Source organism: Danio rerio, chromosome 21, assembly GCF_049306965.1.
Source record: "Danio rerio strain Tuebingen ecotype United States chromosome 21, GRCz12tu, whole genome shotgun sequence".
Taxonomy (NCBI): Eukaryota; Metazoa; Chordata; class Actinopteri; order Cypriniformes; family Danionidae; genus Danio; species Danio rerio.
In genome coordinates, this window is record NC_133196.1 from 5,589,217 (window position 1) to 5,612,953 (window position 23,737).

The following is a 23,737-nucleotide window of genomic DNA, read 5'->3' on the forward strand; positions in this document are numbered from 1 at the left end:
TGTGTGATGCTATTGTCAATATGGAGCAAAATCTCTGAGGAATGTTTCCAGTACCTTGTAGAATCTACACCACAAAAAAATTAAGCCAGTTTTGAAGACCAACCCTGGTCTAGTAATGTGTACCTAATAAAGAGGCCGGTGAATGCAGATTAAATACCCATCTTTTAAGTAAAGCGTACACAATGAATCACATAACTGTAGACTCCATGAGTGTGCTCCATGCAGATGAGTGGGCTTGACAAACCACCCGTACACCAGAGAGGGGTCTGGGTGCAGACCTGGTGCAGATGCAATCTGGGCTGCATCCAATGCTTTTTAATGGGCTCGCCTAGCCCCACCCCTAACCCTACCCTTCGCAGTGATGTCACTCGCTCCATTTGAGTGCATTGTCTGACATTGCATCGCTGAGTGATGCAGTCTCAGCTTGACACATGAAGGCTGCATCCAGGCACTTTGTTAGAAATGCTTTTACGTTTGTCTCCATGTTTGTTCATGCAGCACTTCATCTTCACACTGACCTTTTTGATTACAACTACTGCTAAATTTACACCTCACGCAAGACGTCATGTTGGTTGTATAATTTATTAAATCTCAGTGTCCTTCTTTAAAATAAATATATGGTAAATAATATCAATAAAGAAAAAAATTAAAGCAACGTTTTGTACAATCCAAACTTATACAACTGAAAGCCCTGCTCACAGGAGACCCTGGAGTGCATACATTCATTACCACACACACACACACACACACACACACACACACACACACAATCAGTGGTAATGTGTTTCTAGGACAATCTAGCTCTTTAGTGAAGTACATTAAGTACATTAATACTGTCAGCAGCCAGCGTGAATACATGTAAGAAAAGACGATAACATGAAGAATACATGATAAAACATGAAGAGCTGAAGGTCGACATCCACACACACACACACACACACACACACAAACACACACACACACACACACACACACACACACACACACACACAGATCCTCAAATCACCTCATTTTCATTGCATTGCACTGCTAAAGTGAGTGTCCCATATGAACAGCAGCATATGGAGAGGTATGAGAGACGCAAAACCAAATAAATATATATGTGTGTATATAAAAATAACGAACGCACATTCATAATTCAAGTAGTGGAGGTGTTGTCTTTCGCTCGTGTGTAAATTAATACTACTGTAAAACCTTATAAGTGCACATTTCTGCCTAAAATAAATAAATCAATCAATAAAACTGAACACTGAACCATGACATAATCCTAAAACACATTCAGTAACTCTGTCAATCAAACACCAAGCTCCGCCCACTTATAATTCCTAATGTCACAGCGCGGAGGCCAATAGGAAAGCAGGAATCCAATAGAAGCTTGTGGACCAATAGGATTTTTAGGAGGCCCGCTCATTAGCAAATCAGCAGTTTTACTAGATTGGAATAGAACCCAGCGGCCAATCAGAAAGCGGCGGATTGAGGCAATGGAAAGCGCGGTCATTTTCTTTTAGAGGTGCTGGGTCGTTTGGCCTGCCACAGGTGGCTGTGAATGGTGAGAGCGTCAACGCTGACCGACACAGATTTGGCAGGGATGACGGTGAACTGCTTGCGGTCGGAGCTGTATTTGTAGAGTCTGTCGATCATCTTGCGGCTGATGGCGCGCGGCCCGGTGCCTTTGAGTTTGATGATCTCCTCCGTTTCAGGGGAATAAATGTAGAGAGCCCGGAACTGGCATCCACCATCACGGAAAAGGATGATGAGGTGGTTGGACTCGCATCGCTCGATTTCCTGTGGATTCATGGGAATGATTTGTTACATGTGTAGGAAAAAAATGTAGAAAATGTTTATGGACCCTTTTCACAAGACTGTTATGATGCGTCATCAGCATCTTAAATCCTTAAAAGCTTTTTAAAAAAACGTATGTATATTTCTAAGTGTTTCTGTGTGTATAATATCATCTTTGCATCAAATTACAGAAAACAGATTTGCGCTTATGTGTTTTAGGTAGAGTCATGCATGGGCCTTAAAGGGCACCTAGGTTACCCCTTTTTTCAGATTTAATATACGTCTTTTGCGTCTCTAGAATGTGCATATAAAGTTTCAGATCAAAATACCCATCAGATTTTTCATTATACCTTTTACAAGATGCTGTTTTATACTGATTTCCAGCAGGGGGTGGTTTTGTGGTACTGCGCCTTTAAGACAATTCTTTCCCGCCCACTATTTCTACATGCCTCCTCCCTCAGCTGCGTCAGACAACAGACAGACAAAGGAAGACGGTCTTACGTAGCGTTTGTGAGATACTACAGTAAGAACTAACCTTTACTAATCAGTATTGTGAAGTTGCATTGATGAGTCACACACAGTATGGTTACAAAGTTAACACACACACACACACACACACACACCGCAGATGATACACACGCACGCACGCACGCAGGCAGGCAGGCAGGCAGACAGAGCGCGCTTAGCTTAGTTAAGGCTAACCTCAAGTACTGTGTGGAAATCTGTTATGCTAATGTACAAAATAAACCTGATTTAACTTCCACAAACCGGGATTGAAGCGTCTTCTTTTATAATTGTTCTGACACGCGGCTGTGCTGATGAAGTAAAGCTGAAGTAAAACGCTGTAATTAATTACACACATACTCTGTTTTAAAACACTTTAAACATGTGACACTCACTCTTAATCACATTTGATGATGATTGCTGATCCTAGCGAACAGAACAGACCTTTTATTCCCGGTTGCTTTGCGTATGTCTGTCTGGTCTTGTTGACATATACACGCGACTACCGGAACATGTTAATGCGAGCAGCTGTCAATCAATTCGGTGGGTGGGGGGAATCGCACACCTACGTAATGGTGCGATCGATTTGAAAACAGCTCCAATTGGCCGACCCTTTTTTTGCAGTTAAATTGAAAAACAAGGACTGGGTGTGTTCATATCACCCCAGTATGACGGTCTATACACTATACCAACACACAGATCTGTCCAAACAGCTTGAAAAGTAGATTTTTTACCATAGGTGCCCTTTAAATCTAAGCCCTAGCCTGGCCCTGGCCCGAAACGCACAGGCTGTAGCCCTGGCCTTGTCACAATATCTTATCAGAATTTTTGGCCCGAGTCTGACCCAATGCCTGTCTTTTCCCCACCAAACAGCTTATACTGTTACAGTCATTAAAACAGACCAGATTTGTATTTAATAGAAGGTTGATGTTTTTTCGTTTTATTTTATCAGAATAATTTAGAGTTGGAGTTTTTTTTGGTTTGTTTTGTTAAATGTAAGTTTTAGGTTTTAAATGACATCGATGTCCAAGCGGTATGTGGTCCACAGTGAGTTTACTCAATTTAAAGTTGTGCATAATCAGTTGGCTCATTCAAAGTTGTCACTATTTGAGTTTTAAATTAGCCATTGCCAATTTTTCTCTTTATGTTCACTATTGTACGTGGCTGGAAATCTCTATGTGCAAGGCATCACTGGCGCTTCCAGACTGCATGCATTAGATCTCATGAAACTTTCTTTTGAAGTTTTTTCTAAAGCAGGCCCGAAGCTCGATATGCATGCTAGCTATGGTGTGAAAATTGGCCTTAGGGGGATAAAAAGTCGGGCCATGACGGGCTCTGTCCCAAATGCAGGGCTCTAGTTTTAGGTGTTTGTAATGCAGAGTGTATGGGAGCAGGAGAGTAGATTTGACGTTTTTCTCTATTCTGGTTGTCGTTATCAGTCTGGCACTATTTTAATTTTTTTCTGAAAGTCTTGATAACGCCATTGTGGAGTTTTCCTTTATTTTTTGTGATTAACGTTTTATTGTCTTAAGATTACCAAAATAAAAGACATTCAAACAAACAAACAGGGGAGGGGGAGCAACAGACATATCAACAATTTTCAATCTTAAAGTAGAGATGAGAAGAAAAAAACTTTTTATGAGAAAAACATTGCCATTCATCAATGTTTCTAGGTTTAGCCTTATTCATTTGTGCTATTGTACCTTCACAAGTCACTATTTTAAGGAGGCTATGAATCCAAAATGTTTTTGCACACATCTGTGGAGTAAACCAATTTTGCTTGATTGCCTTCTTTGCAGCTGTAAAATCAGCAAACAACATTCTTTTCTTTAGTGTACTTATACAGAAATTAGAATCATTGAAAAGACATCAGCCAGGATTAGACACATTAAGTTGTTCTTTAATTATTTCAGCAAATAGGCCTGTAAAAATATATTTATTTTTACTCTCCCATTTACTGCATTCTAAAGCAGGTCGCACACCAGAAGCGCCACTCGGCGCCGCGACACGGCGCGCACATGACAGTTTAAAGCATCACACACCAGACGCGCACATTCGAATGATATTTAACATGAAACTAATCAGATGGCGCTCTGTGGCGCGGCTGAAAATGAACTGCGTCCTGAGCCGTCGCCGGGCGCCACCGACAGCCGCCGACTTGCGGCGCCGGTGTGTGTATCCTGATAGAAACCTATGTTTAGAATTCTAAAATGCATGGCGCTGAGTGGCTCTGCGCGGTGCGCTGCCGAGCGGCGCTTCTGGTGTGCAACCTGCTTAAGTTTACCAACTAAGATGACTTACACTCTACTGAGAAACCCGGAAATGTGAACAGGGTCTATTATGTAGTCAGTTAATTTGATATTTTTAAAGTGATAATCATTTAAAAAAAAACACTATTTTAATACGTTCCTTGAAGTTGACTTATAATGTTAATAATGTTTTTACACTAAACACTCTAGTGTTTAAAATTCTTCAATTATGAAGCACTTTCTACTAAGTAAAAAAATAGGTTTTTGCCTTAAATAAGGTAAATAATCTGCCATGGGGAGTAAAATATTCTTATTTTTAATTTTAAAAGTAAGTTTATTTTGCTTACCCCACTGTGGTGTTTTTACGATACTGGAAGCTGTAACCAATCAATACTGAAATTATGAGTACTGTTGAGCATGTTTCTTAAACAGCGCTGATTTGCCAGCATTTTAAAGTCAGGCCGATCAGCTAGCTTGTCTATAACAGAGGTGCCCAAACTCGGTCCTAGAGGTCCAGTGTTCTGCACATTTTAGCTCCAACCCAATCAGACACACCTGTGCTAGCTAATCAAGCTTTACTAGGCTTTCTAAAAACATCCCTGCAGGTGAGTTGAGGCAAGTTGGAGCTAAAATCTGCAGGACACTGGACCTCCAGGACTGAGTTTGGACACCCCTGGTATATAAGCTGACATACGATCGATCCGCTAATGAATCACGGCTTTAAAAGGCTCCAGTGTACCTGTATCTGTGTTTACACTCAGTAAAAAGCAGTGAGTTTGGTGAAATGATGATCTCCACGGCCAGTCACAGTGATTTCTGTTGAGCACGTGAACACAATGCCAAATCAGTGCTGTTTAAGAACGCGCTCAAATGTGAGTGGGAAATGGACGTTTTTAAAAATTTGTATCAATTGGTACCAAATTCCAGTATCATGACAACACGATTATTTAGCCTGTTTTGATGTTAAACTCACTTACAGCCTGGTTTATACTTCTGCGTCAGGTGACCGGCAAAACCCACGGCGCATGCAACGCCCATAGCTGTGCATTTATACTTCTGCGCGCTGTCTCGGTCGGTCTGCATTAACACTTCCAAAACGCTAGTTGGCAGTGAGGTGTAAATGGTCCTCTGTGTCGAGTTTCTTCGCTGGTGTTTAGTTTTTTCTAAACGCTTCCTGAATGTACAAGTGGCTCAAACTCGCTCAGTTTGAGGCAGGAACCGGCGGACGTGCAACAACTTTAACTATGAGGTAAACACAAAACAAAACTTTCCATCCGGAGCTCCTTCACGGGACTCCACACTTGTAAACAATCGCTCCATCAGGCTTGCGCCGCTCGTGCGGCTCTCGGTCCCGCCCAGACTCATCATCGCTACCAAGCCGACCAATCACAGAGCTTGCGCTACGCGTCGTTGTGATGTGTAGTTAAATTTTTTGAAAGGTGCACGTCAGCGACGCCGACGGCCACGGCGTAGGGCTATGCGTTAACGCGTAGGCTGCGCCGTAGCATACATTCGCGCTTGACGCAGAAGTATAAATCAGCCTTAAGTTTCCCCTTATTATTTCTAAAAAACAAAACAGCGTTTTTGCTTGTCTAGAAAATACTTCTTGATTTAAGAATTTTTAGATATTTGGACTTGAAACAAGACAAAAACTAAAATGTTTGTTATTTACACTATAAAACAAGCATTTTCAAGCCTGTTTACACCAAGCATGTTAACTTCACAACTTAAACACTAAATACATTTGCATCCACACTTACAAACAATAAAAATCTGTTTATTTTTAAAGAGTTCTTACACCTTTTAAAAAGTCAAATTTGAGCACTTTCCAGATGAGAAACGGTCAAACTACTTCCTCTACAAACAAGTGTGTTCATTACTATACATAAAAAAGTATAATAATATAATAAGAAAATATTAGTTTGCAACACCAAGCAGCACAACGAGCTGTTTCAAACATCTAATAATGAATGGAAGTGAATGAGACCGGAAGTCTCGAGCCAAAAAGATTCAAATGGCTGCACCCGCTCGTACACGAAGAATAAGGTCAATAATATAGGATAGTATTCTAAGGACATGATTTGATGACATCATTGCCCCAGACCAAACATTGCATCTCTGTAATTTTTATCTCTTATATGCAATTTAAAATTTTCTTAACTGTATCTTTCATGTATGTTTCATCTTGAATTTAGATTTATTTTATTTTCAAAGGGTGCAGATAAAAAAAAACAGGTAGATCACGCTACAGCACGTGCAAAAAACAAAAACAAAGTGGAGTTTATTTAATGGTTTAATTTGCAATACAATTGTGAAGACTGTTGGAAAGTGTGATTATGACTGCACTCACGTCCAGAATAGCGTTCTTCTGGGCTTCATTGACTTTTCCCGCCAGACAGCAGTGAGCGATGGCGTTCTGGATGATGGGTTTGTTGGACTTTGCACTCGGCTCTTTGAATAATCTGGGCCCTGAGGACAGAAAGATGGAACCACACACTGAGCTAATGAAATATGGCTGAAACATTGGGCTGTTGTAGGTGAGCGTATAAAATGGTTTACACCTGAAGTCAAAATTATTCGCCCTCAAGTCAATTTTAGCAGAGCAAGGAAATTTTCACAGTATTTCCTATAATATTTTTCCTTCGTTAAGCTATGTTTTATTTCAGCTAGAACAAAATCAGTATTTTTTTTTACTATTTTAAGGTCAGTATTATTATTTTTATATTATATTATTATTATTTTGGATTGCCTAATTAACCTAGTTAAGCTTTTAAATGTCACTTTAAGCTGAATACTAGTACCTTGAAAGACATCTAGTCAAATATTATTTACTGTCATCATGGCAAAGATAAAAGAAATCAGTTATTAGAAATGAGTTATTAAAACTATTATGATTAGAAATGTGTTGAAAAAATTGTGTAAAAAATATATAGGGGGGCTCATAATTTAGGAGGGCTATTAATCCTGACTTCAGCTGTAGTATTAATGCAGATGTAGTTCACCGTTGTATTCTGCTACAGATGTGATGGACGAGGCCGTGGAGCCGTTATCCCAGTCTCGCTCCATGTTTCGGCTTGCATTTCGACTCAATATGGGGAAAGACTCCACTGACTCCCCTCTGCAACACACAAACAGCAATTGTGTCATTAATAATACTCTAACCTGATGTGTGGACTGAAATCATTTCACTCTCATCTACACTGGAAGAGACACTGAGATGAGTTGGTAAAATAAATAGACACGGGGGGAGACACGGTGGCTCAGTGGATAGCACTGTCTTCTCACTGCAAGAAGGTCACTGGTTTGAGTCTCGTCAGTTGGCATTTCTGTGTGGAGTTTGCATGTTCTCCTCGTGTTGCCGTGGGTTTTCTCTGGGTGCTCCGGTTTCCCTCACAGTCCAAACACATGCACTATAGGTAAATTGTAGAAACTAAATTGGGCGTAGTGTCAACGCAAAGTGCAATGTGAAAAAAATATTAATTCATTCTCTTTCTTTTCGGCTTAGTCCCTTTATTAATCAGGGGTCGCCACAGCTGAATGAACCGCCAACTTATCCAGCACATGTTTTACACAGCGGATGCCCTTCCAGTTGAAACCCAACAAGGGGAAACACCCATACCTTCTTGCATTCACACACATACACTATGGACAATTTAGCTAACCCAATTCACCTATACCGCATGTCTGTGGACTTGTGGGGGAAACCGGAGCACCCAGAGGAAACCCACACGAACACGGGGAGAACATGCATAACTCCACACAGAAATGCCAACTGACCCAGCCGAGGCTCAAACCAGTGACCTTCTTGCTGTGAGGTGATCGTGCTACCCACTGCGCCACCATGACACCCTATTTATTTCCTACTAAAATGCACCTAATTTGTAATAGTTTTATTTTGCAGCATGATAATGATCCCAAAAACACTGCTAACGTAATGAAATCATATTTAGAGAGAAAAACGGCTGATGAAACAAAGACAGTCATGAAATGGCCTCCACAGAGTCCAGACCTCAATATTATATACAGTATGTATAGGCAATGAGCTGGTGGTGGTCTAAGACTTTTGCACAGTACTGCATATCAACATATAATTTTTCCTAATCGACTCTTTTGAGTCCAGAAAAGAGATGAGCCTGTTGTTCTGCTGACCTGTGTGAACTGGCTCCTCCTGACGCCACACTGTCACCTTCAGTAGCAGCAGACGCCAATGACAGAGAAGACCCAGACGGGGCGGAACAGAGACTGACCGCTGCAGACACAAGCACACACTTTTAATCAAACACAGACTCTACACATGCACACCTCGCATTCAGAAATGCAGACTCATTAATGGGTGTCATGACTTTTTTTATTCTTTATTTATTGAACATTTTAAATTTAGAACTATCTACAACAAAGCCCGAGACAGTGGCGCCCTCAAGGGGTGGCCACCCCAATATGATTTTGCTGTTGACATTATTAATTTAAAAGTACTTATGTAAATTCCCAATATTTCAATAAATAAATAAATAAAATGCAGCCACTAAATTATTGTTGGTGCCACTGACGTAGCTGATTCACTGCCTCAGTGCCTCTCCCCCTCAGCGCTGGTCCAATGCTGGTGAAAGCAAACTGACGCATGTGCGCAGAAAACCGTTCCTATGCGCCTCACACGCTCCTGTGTGAATCCCGGTTGTTTGCATGCACGCCGATAAAATATGCATCGCTCATGCGTCATGTAACCGCGCTCATTGAGTTTTGCTAGTCGACTAACCTAATGTTCATATAATATGATGATGATGTTACTTTCACTAAGCATGGGTTTAAAGCAGAAAGGAGGGATAAAGAGTCAGAGATGTAAGACTTCATAACATTAATTCTCAGTCATGAGTCGGGTCTAAGACCGCAGATAATTCTCTAAAACATACATTTTTTGTATTCTTTAGAATTTTCATAATTAATATTTATGCAAACGATTTCTGAAGTGATCTTAGCATGTCACTCCAGTTCTTACATTGTTTCCCAGTCACATTTAGGATTGATTTCTGTTCTTTATTCAGAATAATAATTGTATAATAATATTAATAATAATTGTATTTATTTACTAGTACGGTGTACCTAATAAAGTGGCAGGTGAGTGTATACTGGCTTTTGAGTGAAAAAACATTACTAACATTACAGGTGAACTTCGATAAACATAATAAAATAATTGTAAAAGATTCACATCATGACCCCTTTAAAAGTTTGCGTTTCTTACGGGCAGAGCAAGACGATTCGGCTCGATGCAGTGATTTGGGGCGTGGCCTGCGGTTTCGTGGGCGGGGTTTGGCGGCACCCTGTTCCTCCAGGAGCTCTTGCTGCTTCCTGCGCAGGTACTCCTGTTTGATCAGCTCCCGGCGGGCCTTTTCTTCCTCTTTACGCACCCGATCCTCTTCCGCTTTTCGTCTGATATAAATACACACACAAATGACATACAGCAGTCAAAATGATCAGCCCTCCTGTTCATTTTTTCAAATGTTTCCCAAATGATGTTTCACAGAGCAAGAAATGTTTCACAGTATTTCCTATAATAATTTTTCTTCTGGAGAAAGTCTTATTGGTTTTATTTCGGCTAGAATACAAGCAGTTTTAAATTGTTTGAAAACCATTTGAAGGTCAATATTATTAGCCGCTTTAAGCAATAGAAACTAATAGAAATAGAAACTATTACGTTTAGAAATGTGATGAAAAAATCTTCTTTCAGTTAAACAAAAATTGGGGGGAAAAATACACAGGAAGCATAACAATTCAGGATAATAACAATTCTGACTTCAGCTGTACAGTATAATGCATCCACTGTGAAGAAGGAAAACATCAGTATTTACACTCCGGCTGAATTGTGCTGTGACTGTTACCTGGCTTCATCTCGTTTGAGTTCAGATTCGGCCTCCAGCTGCTGCTTTCGTATCCGTGCCTCCTCAGCTTTGCGCTGCTGTTTAAGGAGAAATGCTGCTCGCTTTTTAGCCAGCTCATCCTCAGCTTTCTGATCATCCTACATACAAACAAAAACAGAGTCAATGGATTTCATTTCAGTTTTAATACATACATTCTGTACATTCATTCATTTGATAATTATCCTTCGGCTTAGCTCCTTATTTATCAAGGGTCGCCACAGCGGAATGAACCGACTATTTCAGCATATGTTTTACGCAGTGGATGCCCTTCCGGCCGCAAGCCAGTACATAAATCTACTGTGTATATTCATTATGTGTATATAAAAATACAAACATCCATTCATATATTTAAGAAAAGAACCAGAACTATGAAAAAAGAGCCAGAACTATTCATTACATAATCCGATAATAGTAGAACATATTAATAATCCATCAATTATACTATAAAAATAGATGTAAACCATAGTTCAACCTTATGCAAGCTCTCTTAGCTCAAGACTAATTCAGCCTCGGTGTTATAAGGAACGATACAGGAAGTCATTTTTATTCATTCATTTTCTTGTCGGCTTAGTCCCTTTATTAATCCAAGGTCGCCACAGCGGAATGAACCGCCAACTTATCCAGCAAGTTTTTATGCAGCGGATGCCCTTCCAGCCACAACCCATCTCTGGGAAACATCCACACACACATTCACACACACACTCATACACTACGGACAATTTAGCCTACCCAATTCACCTGTACCGCATGTCTTTGGACTGTGGGGGAAACCGGAGCACCCGGAGGAAACCCACGCGAAGGCAGGGAGAACATGCAAACTCCACACAGAAACGCCAACTGAGCCGAGGTTCGAACCAGCGACCCAGCGACCTTCTTGCTGTGAGGCAACAGCACTACCTACTGCGCCACTGCCTCGGCAGGGAGTCATTTTTAACAACACTGATCAGATTGAATAATCATTGTCATATTAGAGGAATTATGTAAAATTGTAATTGCATTGATGCTGTAGATATGGACTAGAGTCTACTCGTTGCTTGAAACTAAGGTGTGCAGTATGGATGTATTGTATTATTATTATTACCTTTTCATTCATTCGTTCATTCATTAATTTTCCTTCGGCTTAGTTCCTTTACTCATCAGGGGTCGCCACAGTAGAATGAACCGCTAACTTAAATAGCATATGTTTTACACAGCGGATGCCCTTCCAGCTGCAACCCAGTACTGGGAAACACCCATACACTCTTACATTCACACACATACACTACGACCAATTTAGTTTCTTAATTCCCCTACAGCGCATGTGTTTGGACTTGGGGGGGAAACCAGAGCACCCGGAAGAAACCCACCCCAACATGGGGAGAACATGCAAACTCCACACAGAAATGCCAACTGGCCCAGTCAGGACTCGAGCCAGCAGCTGAATTTCCATTTGGGATTAATAAAGTCTAAACAAGCAAACAAATACTCTGTTACCTTAAAGAAAAAGCCCAGTCCGGACTTCTGTTCTCCATCAGGTTCTGTGCCAGACGGCTCAGCCAGATCAGACATGTCCACCTCAATCAGCTGCGCTTTCGTCTTGTTCTCGTCTGATGAAACTGGCACGTTCTCCTTTCCAGAGCCTCCAGACTCGCTGCGCTCCCGTGTGGCATCCACGAGCGTTGCTTCCACCGGCGGGAGCTCAGTTTGAGGCGACTCCAGGCTGTCGGCACGGCGGTTTGCAGACTCCTGCAGTCTAAATGTAGTATTGCGAATAATTCCTTTCAAGCCCCGCCCACCTTCTTTAGCCACGCCCTCTTCTTCAGTCTCCGCCCGGGGGGTCCTGCCGCCCGGCGTGCTTGCTTTCGCTGCAGGACGAGGGTTTGCTTCTTTACTCAGTTTGAGGTCAGTGGGTTTAGTTCGAGGCGTGCGACTTGAGCTGAGCCTCGGAGGACGTTTCGTCGCAGTCGAAAGCGTTTCCGTGAATTGCACAGAAAGCCGAGATTTAGTCTCCGGATGCTGTTCGTTTAAAGGCGTCACAGTGTTTGGTTTGGTTAGCGAAGGTTCTTGCGGCGGCTGGACGGTTTGTTTCATGAGCAAGTCCTGCTGGAAGGACAGCTGCATCATTTGCTGCTGAATCGCTCCAATTGCTTCGTTTAATAGTTCAATAGAGCGGCTACATTCGCTGAGATCTGGCTCTCCGCCCACTTCATCTAAAGCTCCACCCCCTGCTGCAACACGATTGTCTTTATCCTCCTCTGATGGTGTCTCTTTACACTCAGAGTCCTTTCTTCGAGGTTTCAGAATCTCAACGCAAGTGTCGTCTTTCGCAATTGGCTTCTCTTTAAACGTAATCTCCGTTTTGAGTGGGTGTGGCAGTGTGTCGCTCCTCCCCTTTTTAACCACATGCAAAAATGCTGCTTTTCCCAGCTGCAACCTTTGGCGTGCTGACAGATTTTCCATCCTTTTTTTCTGTAACTCAATAGCACGGCGTTTCTCTTCCAACTGCATTCGTAAATGAACAAGTTCGGAAGCAACCACAGGTCGGCCGCTTGGAGTTCCTGGACTTGCGTCCGCAGGGAAATGCAAGCTTTCGGATCCATCAGGAGTTGTCGTCTGTGAGCTTCCGGTGCTGTAACAACCATCGGGAAACCCAACTCGATGCCTGCGGCGTTCTGCAAAACTTGTCATGCGGCCAGTTCCAGTTGAGGTACTACTAGCCTGTGACATCACACTGGGACAAGGACTTGCTCGGCCGCTCGCACCTTCCTTATCATCTCGTTCGCGTATACAAACATCCTCGCAGAGTTTCACAGATTCCTCTTCCTCTCCAAAACCCATGCATTTCTTCCCAGCATGCATCATCAGAAGAGCTTTGGACAGTTCTTGCTCTGGAACATCTTGAATATCATCATCCTCCTCAAACTCTGAATCCGAGATCACGTCCTCCCAGCCTCCAAGTGGACTGTCCCTCGCACATTCTGCATCACTATGCAGGAAGAAACTTCCGGGTGACTGTTCCCGAGAGCTTTCTTGATCAGTGCTACTGATTGGAGTAAACGTTCGGTTGAAGGTGCATTCTGTGGGTGTATACGCCCCCTTGCGTCCCTGACTCCGCCCATCACTACTGTGACTCCGCCCCTCATGTCCCTGACCCCGCCCCTCACCGCTCTCCTCACGTTTACTAATCCCCGCTTTCTCCTTATTTGGTCGCAGGACTGCAGGTTGTAAAGGCTCCAGGAAGAAACCATCTCTGGAAGCAGCGGCGCCTTCAGGATTAATGACGGCGAGTAGCTCTTCTTCTTCATCTTCCTCCTGGTTGTCACATTGACGTGTTTGGGGCAGGGGCTGGCCATTGATGCGGTGTCTTGGAGTAATGGAAATGACGTTGGAGGCTAAACTGTCCTTGCTAATGGAACGAGCCAAGCTGATATTGTCGCCACATACACGTTCCCAATCCATCTCCATTTGAGAGATGGGCCTGAGTAAACAAGACATGGAGACATATTTATTTTAGAAGAGAATTAAAAAAAATTGTTGTGCTAATAGTTAATGTTAAGCATCTTTTTTGGCGAGTTGTTGAGCTGTTTTAGTCTGGACTCCATTTATGATTTGCCAGTCCATTTTTCTTTAAAGGTGCTGTATGTAGGTTGATGACTCTTCTAAATATAAAAATACCATGATATGTTTGCAGATATTTAGTAAACATGCTAAGTGAACATTACTGTTATGATATGCTGAAGTCAGATATTCTGCTTTGAAAATGCCTGTTACGTGCCGGAATGGCTGTCTTTGTTTAAGTTCTTTTATCCTGCTCAATGCCACTTTAGACAATAATATTTCAGAATGCCGGGTTGCCTTGTTGGAAAACAGTATATTTCATTATTTATTTGTTCATTCAGAAAGGCTCTCAAAGCATGCACCTGTGATCAAAATACAACCTCTCTGAAATGAGACGCAGATTCAGAGTTCCACATGAGGTTGTTAATTAGCAAGTAATATAAATATTATGAACGTAAACATTAGATGAGCAGGTTACATTGTAACCCCGTGTCCTATCAACACACTATGTGAGAAGATTTGCAGCGATAAGCAATTTGGCTGTTTGCACCAGATGAAACACGACAGAAATTTAAATACAGCCATTCAGAAGCACAGAATAGTGCACTTACTGCACTCCAACAAAATGGTAAGGTTTATAATGGAATACATATTAAACCTCTTTAACATTATTAAATGTACAAGCTGAATCACTGATATGTGTTGGTTATGAGGTTTTCTAAAGTTCTTTTCAAACAATTTTTTTTTTTTCAGGATCTGAGGTGAACTATCTGCTGCTGCTTTCAGTAGTATGGCAATAAATGTCTGTAAAATGGCATTCAAACTCACATTATTAGCATTTAACATTGAATAAAGTACATTTTATTCATTTATCAAGTTTTCTGTTGTTCAGCTGTGAGAAATAGAGGCCATTTCTAATATATTAATTCGAGGTGTTGGTTAGAACAAAAACTCCTTTTAATATTGAAAATATTCCTTCTATCATGTGATCGTCATCTTCGTGTCATGATCAGAGCTCCGCTTGTGTTTTACCGGATATGGAACTACATATTTAGTGATGTACAGTATCTACGGCGATGCATTCAAACCCAACGCGATTCATTCATTTGACTCAAGAGTCGACTATTTAGTTAAAAAAAATCAATAGTTTTAAACATTGTGCACTTTCAGATTTAGAAAAAGTTTAAGCTATTCACATATTTTGTCCAAAACCACATTGTAAACACGAGGCATGCATCTTCCTTTACTGATTTAAATGCATTTTGTGCTCATGATCTTCTGCTGTTTGTTGCTTTGGCCACCATTCCTCACACATGCGCAATTTTCAAATTAGTTCAACTTTTGCCACTGTGTAGATTAATACTAAATGTGTGTCGTTATTACTTGTGGTTAGGGTTAAGAGTAAAGTATATGCTGGAGTTTAACTGCATTGCTTTATTGCATTCCTGCATCAGGCTCTCACATACTCTGCGTGCTACTTCATAGCCGTGGTGGGTATTTCTTTCAGTCTTGTGCTGAACCCAGTCAACCAATGACAACAGACTGAGTCATTGGACCAATCAGCGCAGATTAGCTTCGCGCTAAGGAGGGGTTTGGGAACAAATGAAAATGAACAAATCACATGGGAGTCACTGGGATAATTAGTTAACAAATAAATGCATATTATAAGACAGTAAAAAGAGTTTTTTGACCTTGCACGCATATCATCCTGTTGTTGGAGACCCCCAAAATCAAAATATGACCTTTTGTAATGCAAAATAGGGGCTCTTTAAGTGTGTGATATGATATATATGTTGTAAATCTATTACGCTGCAGAACAAATCACCCCAAAAAGGGACAATAAAATTTACAGTAATAGTAAATTATAGTATTAATATTGCAAGTAAAGAATTGATTTGTTTATAATGTCAGTGATATGCTGTTGTGCTCACTTGTTTTGTTTATTTTATCAGTTTGTTTTAGTATTGCCATTTAGCTTTCAAATGATTTAGTTAAGGTTTTAATAGCTTTCACTTATTTTTAGTCAGATTTCCTATTTGAACTTTAAAGTGTTTATACTCAATCTATCATATATACTTATACTATCATTTAATAGCTATATGTATTAACACCAATGAAATATGACCTGACCCTAACCTTTGTTTCCGATCTGTCCAGGAAAGCTGTGATCCAAGCCCAAGTCCGAGTCCATCCATACGGGATAAAGAGTTTGACCTGTTCCTGAGCTCTGCTCACAGAATAACAGAGACACATTAGAGAGGGAACTAATCAATGCAATCAATCTCATCATCTAGTTAAGCTTTAGTTTTGATTGTTACCTGAAATCTCGTCCCCTTGAGTGGGCTTCTGCTGTCTCTGCCGCAGTGGGAGGAGCGGGTGGAAGGGGCTGTGGGTGGGGCTTCTGTTTGTTCTGAAAAAGAAAAAAAATCAGCTTTATAAACAATATCACTATATACAGTACTGTGCAAAAGTTTTTGGTCAACATTAAATCTGATGTTTTACTGATGGTATAATGAATATATGTGACCCTTTACCTCAAAACCAGCCGTAAGTATAATTATTATTATTATTTTTTTTTGCGATTTATACAAGGTAAATAAATGATCTTTCAGTTGATGTATGGTTTGTTAGGATAGGAGTAAGTTTAGGTTAGGTTAAAGTTTGAATTATTTTGGTTTAATTGTTTAAGACATGTACAAGACGATGTTGGAATAGGGCCATTTGTCCGGGTTTGAGCTGCCTTTCTATCAGTGTTGTTAGCATTATTGTCTAAATTGATGGGATTGTGAATGTTGAAAAGTACAGACAGGTTTTAATCAATTATGCCATTCCTTCTGGAAAGGACTTGTGGTAATATTTTTAATTTCCAGCATGATACTGTCTGCTAATTGCAGTGAAATGTTTTTTGGAGAAAGTCATGAAATGGCCTCCACAGCATCCAGACCTGAATATTATCGAGGCTTATGAGATCACCTGAACAGAAAAAGAAAGGTATGACACTCTAAACCAAAACAAGAACTCTGGAAAGAGCTAAAAGAAGTCTGATCTTACACAGCACATTATTTCAGAAAATGATCTTTCGGTTGATGTATGGTTTATAGTAAGGTTAGGTTGGAGTTTGAATCATTTTGGTTTAAATGTTTAAGACATACTGGAAGACATTTGAGTAAAGAGAGACATTTGAGGAAAGAAAACAGCGGATGAAGAACAGACATTCATGAAATGGCCTTTACAATGTCCAGACCTGAATATTATCGAGGAATATTACAACAGTGTTTTTCAACTGGTGGGTCACGACCCAAAAGTGGGTCACGGGAACATTTTCAGTGGGTCACGGAGTGTGTGGTCAAAAAAACAACAAAAGTTTAATTTTTCACTTATTTTGCTTATACCGAACTTTTATTTTGAAATTCGTTCGTGACAACTCTAACAATTGACATGTGAATTTTAATTTAATGATAGGAACAAATATGTCGTAGCACAAGTACGACCCCGAATATGTAAAGTATGGATTTACAAGTATTGACGACAAAAAAGACTTAAAGCCTCAGTGGCATATGTAGTAAAGTGCTCTCATAAGAGAGCATAAAACCTTCTAAATTAAAACGACATTTAGAAACCAAACAACATGTTTTATTAACAGTTCAGTTTAGTTCATGGTAACTGAACATTTCCTTACCCTAACCACTGTTTACACTATTTTTCATTTTTACTTTGTAATATTTCTATAATTTGATACATTTTGTTAAATGACATCAATAAAATGTTGTTTATTTGTAAGTCTCTTATTTGTATGTCTTATGATGTATCTGTCACTACTTGTGCATGTTAACAAATAAATACAAATTAATTATGATTCCTAAAATTGTATTATAGTTCCTAAAAATTTGGGTCGCGGCTTGATGACCATGAAAAAATGTGGGTCCCATGGCCAAACCAGTTGAGAACCCCTGTATTACAAGATATTACCCAGCACACATTAAACCACATTAAACATAGACTCATGCTTGAAGAGGAAATGTTGAGCAGCTGTTGTTATTTTTTCTACATATTTCCTATATTTTCTGCTTTTTTTTTATAAAGAGACTGATTGATTATATATTGTGCATGACTCTTAGGCCAACAAAGCTGGTGTAGTGTTTAGGACTTTTAATTAAAACAGACTTACACAGATAAGGACTCCTCAGGGTGCAAGTAATACCGCATACAGCCATCAGGAGCGGCAGCTGTCGCCAGTGAGTCGGCTGAAGGGGAGGGGGTTAAGAAGCTACGCTTGGTGGCATTGGATATGGGCAAAAGGGGGCGGGAACTCTTTGGCTGAAGAGACGCTCTCACTGTCAGATCGGAGGAATTAGGTATCAGTCGCAACATACATAAAAATAAATCATGAAAAATAAAAGTGTGTCTGAAAGTATTGAGCTAAATATAAAAAATAAGTGTGTATTTGAATGTATTGAGTTAAAAATAAAAATAAGTGTGTATCTGAAAGTATTAAGACTTATTTCTCACCATCTTTGACCTCTTGAAGATCTCTTGGCTTTACAAAGTCTGGCTTCACTACTTCAAACCACCAAAAGAGCTCAGCAATAAAAACCATAACATTATTCTAGAGGAACAAAAACAGGTTACACAGGAAATGGTTAGTTAGCAAACATAAGCTCTGTTTCATAACTTAGTGAACTTCTTTGTTGTCTACATCTGCCCAATTTAATTGATCATGATGTGATGTGAATTGTATTATTTGTAATCTATTATAATGAATTTTGTAACAACAACCTTCCCAGGGACTGCAGATGTACATTAGCTCTATAGCTAACTCTAGCCCAACATGTTATGTATAAATAAATTAAATAAAAAACAAAAAAAAGACCTAAACCAGGTCAACTGCCTATAGCACATTTCTAAAATCAACTGCCCACTTATTTTATATGCCCACTAATTTTATGTACATTATAAAACATCTGAATACACATCTGAACATAGTTTTGGATCTGGATCTGAAGGTAGATTTATGTATGAATGTGAATTTGAACAGTGTTTAATCTGGATATAGATTTAAATGTGAATTTGAATGTGAAAATGGTTTGGATTATAGATCTGGGTCTATATTCAAATGTAGATTTGAATCTGAAAATAGTTATTGACCTGGACTTTAATCTAGGTGTAGATTCAAATATGAAACTTGATTTGGATCTAGATCTATTTGTATAGGTTTATAATTATTTGTGGATTTCAATTTGCATATTAATGTGAACATAGCTTTCTGTATTTCAAACTGGGTAATTCAAATGTGATTCAAATTATATATATCCAAATTTTGTTTGGAACATAGTTTTAAATCTGTACTAGATTTGGTTTTGTGGTTGAATCAGAATTTGGATCTGAAACGTTTTGAATTTTGACCTGGTTCTAGACCTAAATTTGGTTTTGAATTCGAGTTTGAATCTAAAAGTGAACAGTTTTGAATGTGAACCTGAGTATAGATTTAAATGTGGATTTGAATCTGAATCTGGATCTAAATCTGAACATAACTTTTCATCTGGACCTGGAACTAAATTTATGTATAAATTTGAATCTGAGTCACGATCTGAAAATGAACAGTTTTGAATCTGGACACCAGAAATCTGGATCTGAAACAGAATATAGTTTTGAATCTGGACTCAGATCTAGATTTAAATGTGGATTTGAATCAGAGTCTGAATCTAAAACCGAACAGTTATGAATCTGGACTCAGATCTAGATTTAAATATGGATTTTAATTAGAGTCTGGATCTGAAACTGAACAGTTTTGAATCTGGACCCAGATCTAGATTTAAATATGGATTTTAATTAGAGAATGGATCTGAAACGGAACAGTTTTTAATCTAGACCCAGATCTAAATTTAAATATGAATTTGAATCTGAGTCGGGGTCTGAAACTTAACAGTTTTAAATCTGGACACGGATCTAGATTTAAATGTGGATTTGAATCCGAGTTTGTATCTGAAACTGAACATAAAATTGAATTTGGACCTGGATCTAAATTTAAGTATAAATTTGAATCTGAGTCAGGATCTGTAAATGAACAGTTTTGAATCTGGACACAGATCTACATTTAAATATGGATTTGAATCCGAGTCTGGATCTAAAACCGAACAGTTTTGAATCTGAACCCAGATCTAGATTTAAATATGGATTTTAATCCGAGTCCGTATCTGAAACTGAACATAAAATTGAATTTGGACCTGGAACTAAATTTAAATATGAATTTGAATCAGAGTCTAGATCTGAAATGGAATACAGTTTTAAATCTGGACCCAGATCTAGATTTAAATAAGGTTTGGAATCAGAGTCTGTATTGGAAACTGAACATAAAATTGAATCTGGACCCGTATCTACATTTAAATGTGGATTTGAATCCAAGTCTTGATCTAACACGGAATACAGTTTTGGATCTGGGCCCGGATCTAGATTTAAATGCAGATTTTTTTGCTCTGGATTTTAATCTGGAATCTCGAAGACATTAACTCCATTTACCCTCCACTTATCATGACTTTTGCAGCTTTGCAGACCTTTGCCATTGACAAACAGCTACTGTACAATACACTCTGCATGAAAGACATTTAAAAAATAAATAAATAACAAGAGCACTTAAATAAGTTAGTTAATAATACAAGTCAATTGGTTTCACAATGCATTCTGGGACAATCTTACTCTTCATTGTGAAGGATGCATTCAATGCTTACGTCATTTATTTATTTATTTATTTATTTATTATCTATACTTCTATAGCAATGAATAAAATATATTTGTGTAGAAACCTTTAGCACCGGCGGGCCGTAGAGCAGGTCTTCAGTGTGCAGGTAAAAACACCTGTTCAGGTATTCATTAGAAAACTCCCGCAGCAGGTGGATGTTATACACACTGTCCGATAGAGACGGCACCTCCTTCAGACATATGTCTAAGAAGAGAAGATCCAAGTAAAAAACTAAAACTCTCTATCATTCTTACATAAACTGAATTTGAATTAAATGGCTATAGATGGAAAAAAAATCTACATAATATTGAATTTTTAATATTATTCTATGTATTTGAAGCCCAGTATATGTGTGTGCAAATGTACCATCAAGCCTCATGTATTCAGGGCAGTAGAAGTGAATGACCGCTAGCAGAGCCGCTCCATCACAAATATCCTTCATCAGATCCTCCATCACAGCCAGGTGTGGGACAGGATGGCCTGACATGTGTTCTCTGCGGTAACGTACCTGAAAGAAAGAGAACAGGCAGGTTTATAAGCAAATACAGATCAAACACCAGCATAAAGTTTCTCACATACTAAATTACGTTCTCAGATAAAAATTCACTCAAAAATCAAAATCCTGTCATCATTCGATCAGCCTTGCGTTAGTCCAAAATACATTTTTCTTCTTACTTAGAAATAATGCTAATATTTTCTATAAAATGGATGTAATTATGAATAATGATACCAATAAGCAACTTACAAGTAGTCTGTACAGTGTAAAAACAAATGTGTATAACTTGAAATCACTACCACATTCTATGAGCACACTGAAATGTTGAGATTATTAAGAGATTTATTTTATGATTTTTTTGTGTGTGTGAAAAGCTTCATTTCTGCTCTATAGTCAATTTTCGATGCATGTTTATGATGCACACATGACAGAATTTTCATTTTGGGGGGAACAAAATATATAAAAAATAGTTTCATGCGTTTTGCATTCATATGTGCTGTGGCAAAGTGGCTTTTTATGTTACAAGATGTTTTTTTTCCCCCAAAATGTACTTAATATTTGGTATACAGTGGGTGACACTTCAAAATGACCATTACCGCAAGACTAAGAATAAGATAAGATAAGAATAAGATAAGAACTTGTTTTTAGGCATAACAGCAGTTTGCGACTACGCTGCCAGCGGGCACAAAGGGGCGGGAAGCGAACAAACAGAAATATACAGCAGCTGTAAATACCCTGCTAATTGTAAATGAAGATGAAATAACAAAACAAAGCATTATAATTCCTGCGTTAATCATTAAAAACACAGTAACAAGATTTATTATCAAAACTTAAGTGCAATGAGGATTCATTTCGGAAGTTAAAACAAAAAAAAAGACAAGTAAAATGAAAGTACAATCATGCATAAATAAATAAATACAGCAGTGTTTTATTCTGAATATAGAGAGATGTACAGTGTTTGTTATTTTAAAGCGAAAAGACTAAGACAGTCAATAATTAAGCTTTTTCATTTATAGTTTTCTTTTCCATTTTGTCTGTTGATTATATTTTACTTTCTTATTTTATGTCTTAATTATTGCACATAAATAATAAATGAATAATAAATTGGGCTAAACAATTATTTATTTAAAGACATTACCAGCAAAACACTAAGAAACTGTCCAATGAAAGAAGAAACTGTTACGTTTTTTTTTTAAGTTTTACGTATTTGTAAGCAAGATGTTTTTAAATCACTTAAAATATAAAACAATCCTGTATGATCACATATTCACTTATTTATATTTGAATGAGTACAGATTAGAATAAGTGTGTTTGTTTGAATGAACAGATATTATTCACTCATATTTTGCAGTAATTGAATTTAACTGTAACGATATTATACATTCATTTGAAATGCATATTACAGAGTTTAATAACAGAATTCAGAATAAAGGTCCAAATAATCATTCAAGGGAGAGAAAGAAAATCTTTTGGCAAACACAAAATCAATCTCTTAATGACATTTTGAATGACTGGACTTGTGGATGCATGAAAAGACAGATGGATGCATGAAAGCGTGAACTACTGTGTGTGTGTCATACGTCTGCCATTTAATCTGAGGCCAACAGGACCCCATAAACACAAAACATTACTGTGAGCAAGATTTTTTACAAAGCTTTTGAAAGAAATCTCACCAAAGCTACATTTATTTGAAAAATAACTAAATAACCAAATACAGAAGTGTAAATGTTATTAAATACTGCTATAAATTAAAAATGCTGATTTAAAATTTGAATATATTTAACAGCTAGTTCGTTCCTGTGATATAAAGCTGAATTTTCTGCATTCTTTTAATTACATTTCTTACTATTATCTTTCTAAAACATCATCTTTTCAATATTTTAGTAGATACTTCTAAAGAACACCATTTATTAAATATATTAAATATATATAACAATATAAACATCTTTACTTTCACTTTTGATCAATAGAAATTATTCTCAATTAATATTAAATAGTATTAGTTTCTCAGTTTCTTAAAGGTTAAAATTCAATTAAGTGCTTTAAATTGAGCATTTTCTTATTCAATGCTTTTTCATATTCAATGATGGAATCGAAGGTGAAAAATGAAAAGAGAGGGCGGTGCTTGGAGTAGCCCCTCCCCTTTTTAAAAAGCAGCCAACAGCGTTTTAGAGCGTTTTTAAAGCATAGTGCTGGGGCTCCCAAAGTTTTCAGTCCTCGACCCCCAAAACAACAATGACAGTGACTTGCGACCCCCAATATCCTCGGAGGTGAATATAAATAAACAAACCTTACACGGAAATGTGCAAACACACCAATAGACTATTCCAGGTCTATTCTTCGTTTAATTTTGGAGAACATAACTCTCCCTCCTCCCTATTCAGTCATGACCTTGATTTTTAATGTGTGTGAGTGTTGTGAAGGTGTCCGAAAGTTTAACCTGGTCAAATCAAATCAATGGGCCCTATCATACACCTGGCGCAATGCGGCGTGACGCAATTGTTGTTTGCTAGTTTCAGCT

The 23,737-nt window shown here is 38.6% G+C and overlaps 1 protein-coding gene across 5 annotated transcripts in view; it reads right to left on the minus strand.

Moving 5' to 3' along the window:
• Positions 1-564: 564 nt before the first annotated feature.
• The window catches only part of camsap1a (calmodulin regulated spectrin-associated protein 1a), a 52,327-nt gene continuing 29,154 nt past the window's right edge, over positions 565-23,737 (minus strand). For 4 of the 5 annotated variants that reach the window (XM_005160971.6, XM_005160969.6, XM_005160972.6 and 1 more), the window contains 13 exons: positions 21,087-21,228; positions 20,785-20,924; positions 18,494-18,590; positions 18,153-18,318; positions 16,303-16,394; positions 16,121-16,211; positions 11,921-13,904; positions 10,409-10,545; positions 9,772-9,959; positions 8,685-8,784; positions 7,538-7,653; positions 6,886-7,004; positions 569-1,785 (listed from right to left, as the gene is read on the minus strand). In XM_005160971.6, the coding sequence (XP_005161028.1) occupies positions 1,495-1,785; positions 6,886-7,004; positions 7,538-7,653; positions 8,685-8,784; positions 9,772-9,959; positions 10,409-10,545; positions 11,921-13,904; positions 16,121-16,211; positions 16,303-16,394; positions 18,153-18,318; positions 18,494-18,590; positions 20,785-20,924; positions 21,087-21,228 (3,663 nt within the window). In that variant the 3' untranslated portion in view covers positions 569-1,494. Of the gene's footprint in view, positions 1,786-6,885; positions 7,005-7,537; positions 7,654-8,684; positions 8,785-9,746; positions 9,960-10,408; positions 10,546-11,920; positions 13,905-16,120; positions 16,212-16,302; positions 16,395-18,152; positions 18,319-18,493; positions 18,591-20,784; positions 20,925-21,086; positions 21,229-23,737 lie in introns of all 5 variants that reach the window. The other variant, NM_001166255.1, reaches the window with a different exon arrangement.